Genomic DNA, 5,048 nt, shown 5'->3' with positions numbered 1-5,048 from the left:
AGCGATCGCTCGCCGCTCACTCGCAGCTCCACAATATGGAGTGAGCTGTTGAGCAACTAAGCTCGATTTGACTTTGATATTGTTATGAAGTGTAGGTGGTAGTCTTCATTTCGCTGGGGAGGCGGCGAATCCGGAGTGCTATATGACGGCGCATGGTAAGAGATGTGGAGGGTGTGGTATTACTACTGCCAGTGTTGGTGGAATATATGTTTGCATTTCGTAGTGATAATTGAAGTTTATATATAAATGTAGAGAAATACCATCTAATGATGGTTTCATCTATGGTAATTACTAACACTAGTAAATATAATTGAATAAATATAACATGTATTAATGATATAATATTGTAATTATATATGATAGTGATCAAATATTACTTATAAATCTATATCCTTGATATCATAATATATTTACGTTAATATAATATAGTGATGAAAATAATATAATAATAACCATATCATATATAAACCATCACTAATGATCAATACAGTAATCATTAAGTATACGCTAGGCTAGCAAGGGGGACAAGTATCACAAGAATCTAAAACTACAGGAGACGCTTGCGTACAACAATCCCAATGATAATTTCCTCTCAAATGGTATCATATTGTCACCAACACATGTGCATATTTCCTCTTCACAGTGTTGACATATCTGATGTGAAATGGGAATGCCGATATTATGAAAGTAATACCAATACGTTTAGAGAATTCGTGAATGAAAATTTACGAATGTGAACGTATGAGTTTATAAAGAGCGAACTGCCGGTAGTATTATTGGAGTTTCACGTGAACCCGTTTTACGTGAAATGGCGTCGTAAAACTCAGTGAAAAACGCGATATTCGCGGCCTGTAGTAGTTGTGAAATATGTTTTTTCACTGGTGTTTTTCATATCACTAGGGTGGTGAAATTCCATTGATACTTATGTAGTTTACTACGTGCTCATTTTTCCTCCCACATAGAGTAATGTTTTAGGTGCTATGGATTCGGGCGCACGAGCAGCTGAGGAGGTGGTGAAGTTGTTAAACGGTGAGGGTAGCAGTGTTGGAATATTTGTTTGCTAACAGAAGTTTTCCGACTAATTATAGAAGTTTACATACGAATTTGGGTAGAAGTGTAGAGAAACCAATAAGAATTTCCTCAAATTTTTCTCAGAAATTTCACAAATGTCACCAACACATGTAGTTGACCATGTGCATATTTTCGCACACTGGGGTGTAGTATTAGAGTTTCACCCTAGTGATATGAGAAAACAGAAGTGGAATAAATAGTTCACATTTTACTCGGCTGAAAACAGTAGTCTTTTCTCGCGTCGTAAATTTACATGGAAAATTACACCACTTCACGTTAAACGTGAGAAACTTCAACATTGCAGTTTCACGACCCGTTTTACGGTGAGAAACGTGACATTCACACTATGCATTAGTCGTGAAATATATTTTTCACCAGTGTTTTTCATATAACTAAGGTGGTGAAACTTCATTGAAAATCGGTATAGTTTTTTGCTGTTCAGAAAGCCCCCAAACTGCATCGAAGGCGTTGTCTAGTAAACTGTGATGGACATAATATAGACTATGGTGCTCACCACTACTTCTACTGCTCTTCGTTGATGTTACTCACTGTTTCTCGCATAATAACGGTGTGGAGTTACTGAGAATGGTAGGAGTTTCTATTGGATGGTATTAGCTTCCCATTTGAGGCTGCGTCTATGTATGAAGTGATACCATTTATAATGTCGTCTGGGTCCTCGGTCGACTTTGGAATTTGCATTCCAGGTCTTTTTAATAGAGTTTCACCACTCTAGTGATATGAAAAACAGTAGTGAAAAATATATTTCACGACTACTGCATATCACCGCGAATATCGCGTTTTTCACAGAGTATTACGCCACATCACGTAAAACGGGTGAGACTCCAATAAAGTAGTTCTTTGATATTAAACTACTCAACGACAGCGGGTGTTCCTCTCGGGGAGAATGTTGTAGTCGTGATAGCAGTATAGATATACAGTGCGTGCCAACTTGATATGCAAATGTGCGTCATTTTTCGAGGTTGATGAGAATCAATGTGAAACCACACCGCATATACAATGTAACAATGACTATGAACATGTGTTGTGATGAAAGTACCCGTTTGGGACTGTGATGATAGCGACAACTTGTTCACTATAAATTGTCTTCTAAAATAACACACATTTGCATATCAAATTGACACGTAGTGTAGAACGCAATGATAGTTTGAGGTGTGGTATGGAAGATTTCATTTGCGTGGGTTGTCTGCATACTATGGCTTGACGTATGCGGTTGTCAATTCTGCGCATACGTATTTGAGGGGTCCTTTTTAGCTGAGTGTTCATTCACTGGAGTTTCACCATCCGTTTTACGTGAAGTGGCGTAATACTCGGTGAAAAACTCTGCGATATTCGCGGTATACTGCAGTAGTCGTAAAATATGTTTTTCACTAGTGTTTTTCATATCACTAGGGTGGTGAAACTCCAATAATGGAACAAGCTGCGAATCGGTTTTTTGTTTTGCGTTGTCATCTCTCCCACAGCTTTTAAAAGGGTACTTATATGGAAGCTATCGCGCGACTTTTTCAACCGACATTGTCAGGAAGAATGGCCGCTTTGACGCTCGGACCCCGGCCGTTTTTACTTCCGCGCTCAAGGGGTATGGTGACAGCTAGTGTGTCACCAGTTGCTGACTTTGTGAATGCACTAGAAAGGGAGAACGGGAGAGGACCGCAGTGGTATGATTCTGAGTTTGTGAAACTTCATGAAAGCGTAGTGGAGTACCTGCCCAGTGCTAGTCTTGAGGGAGAGCTCTTGCCGTTGATGAAAGCAGTTTCGAGGGTGCACGGGTAGTATGAGAGTAAATATATGGGTTTTGCGAGATTTTTATTTTGTGTTTTTCTGTACTTGTCATCGAATTCATATGTGTGGTGACTGACGAAACTCCTGAGCTCAGCTGAGGAGAGCGAAAACTTTTTTTAATATTGCTAATCATAGCATGTGTATATGGCTGAGTTTGTCAAAATTTGGATAGCACGGAATTACGCATGAATTTCGCGTCACTCACATTGAAGTTGTCTTGGTGTAGGTTCGGTCTAGCAGAAATGGTTGTGGCTATTGAGGATCGTCTGATCTCTCTATTGGAGACTTCGTCGATGGACAGGGCCACGTAAGGGAGGGAGGGAGGGCAAGAACTGATCTCAATGACTGTACATGCGTTTTTAAATGAAAATGTGAGTTTTGTGCAAATTTGTGTGAATATTCATATTCAGTGATAATGATAGTGATATTATGGAATTTCACCGCCCTAGTGATATGAAAAACACTAGTGAAAAATATACATTTCACGACTACTGCATATCACCGCGAATATCGCGTTTTTAACCGAGTTTTACGTAGCTACTTCACGTGAAACGAGTCGTGAAACCCCATTGTTAGATTGGTATATCTGAGTATTAAATTTTAATGTAGTTGAGTTTCACCAGTTTTACGTGAAGTGGGGTGATACTCTGTGAAAAACGCGGCGATATTCGCGGTGATATGCAGTAGTTGTGAAATATGTTTTTCACTAGTGTTTTTCATATCACTAGGGCGGTGAAACTCCACTTATATTACGTTATGAATATAGGATAATGGTCTTGTTATAACAATTTCTCTTTGTTGGTGATATTTTATAAAACTTCTACCCTTAAAACAACATGCTACCGTCGATGTTGAGCATTGAGAAAGTATTCATAAATGTTTTTGATAAACGTGATGATTTTGATTTTTCTATTGTCTACTGCCCTTATTTATGTGGCAACAAACCACTATCAGCTGCTTATGGTGTGTATGCCTCTCTTGTTATAAGAACATGCTCTTACGCGGAGAGCACGCTCCATACACGAACGATTCTTTCAACCTAGAAAAAGTATATTCATATGAAAAATATTCACTAAAATTCATATCGCTAATACTCGATACTGGTGAAAGCGAATTTATAGGGGTTGTTCAGTTTCGTGCGTCTACTGTTGCTGCTCGCCTCGTCGAGTGATGCCCCTGGGGTAATGAGTGCCAAGCTGCGTGAGTGTTTGGAAGCAGAGGCATTGGTGAGGAGATTTGCTGAGCGAGTGGTATAGGACGTATGCCACAGACACATATAAGTTCCTATTTAAAATCAAGTGATGAGGAGAGTATGATGAGCTTGGCCGCGTTGATCATTGGTAAGTGCTGTTATTAATGGAGTTTCACCACCCTAGTGATAGGAAAAAAGATATTTCACGACTACAGCATATCACCGCAAATATCGCGCTTGTCACAGAGTTTTACGCCATTTCACGTGAAGCGGGTCGTGAAACTCCAGTGAATAACATATTTCACATTTCCCTTTGTGAAAAACGTATGTTAGAAGTGTCGTATTTCACGTGAAATGTTCGGTGTAATTCGCAAAGAGTTTTCAACTTACTACTTCATATCGCGTTTTTCAAATACAATGTCACGCCACTTCACGTGAAACTTCAAAGTGTGTTGATATTTTATCATTTTAGGTTGCTCGCAATTGTCGCTATCGTCGCTGCAGTTGGCCACTACAGTGCAGGAGGTTACTGATGAACGAGTTGATGATCTGATGAAGGTTCTTGATATTAGAATGCTAGTTCATGCGGAGTTAGCTGCTGCTAATTTGGGGGCTGGCAGGGGAGCTGGGTAAAAGGTGTGGGAAAATATAAACAGGTGTAGGAGTGTTTTATTTCATGGAAAGAAAATCGCTTCGCTCCGCTCATTGAGTTTGCGTACGAACGTAGCGTATCAGTCTTCACAGAAGCTTCACGGCTTCTGTAACTTTGGCAGCGAAGTCTACTAGGACTTTCCTCTAAGAAGGAATAATATGGAAATTTTTGGAAAATTTTGGAAAATTTTTGGTGGTTTCTGTGCATTTGTGGCCGAATTTGTATGGGGTAACTGCTGACATGAGTTGTGGAAAGCGAATATATAATGGAGTTTCACCACCCTAGTGATATGAAAAACATATTCCACGACTACTGCATATCACCACGAATATC

The 5,048-nt window shown here is 39.5% G+C and overlaps 1 protein-coding gene across 1 annotated transcript in view; it reads left to right on the top strand.

The window, feature by feature from the left end:
• Positions 1 to 3,113: 3,113 nt before the first annotated feature.
• Positions 3,114 to 5,048, top strand: part of Pmar_PMAR024340 (hypothetical protein) — a gene marked incomplete at both ends in the record, with an annotated part of 4,343 nt that continues 2,408 nt past the window's right edge. The window contains 4 exons of the mRNA XM_002769258.1: positions 3,114 to 3,178; positions 4,004 to 4,097; positions 4,142 to 4,211; positions 4,536 to 4,621. Coding sequence (XP_002769304.1) covers positions 3,114 to 3,178; positions 4,004 to 4,097; positions 4,142 to 4,211; positions 4,536 to 4,621 — 315 coding nt within the window. The remainder of the gene's footprint in view (positions 3,179 to 4,003; positions 4,098 to 4,141; positions 4,212 to 4,535; positions 4,622 to 5,048) is intronic.

Source organism: Perkinsus marinus (assembly GCF_000006405.1).
Source record: "Perkinsus marinus ATCC 50983 genomic scaffold scf_1104296966216, whole genome shotgun sequence".
Lineage (NCBI taxonomy): Eukaryota > Perkinsozoa > Perkinsida > Perkinsidae > Perkinsus > Perkinsus marinus.
This window is presented reverse-complemented; position numbering and strand designations above follow the sequence as displayed.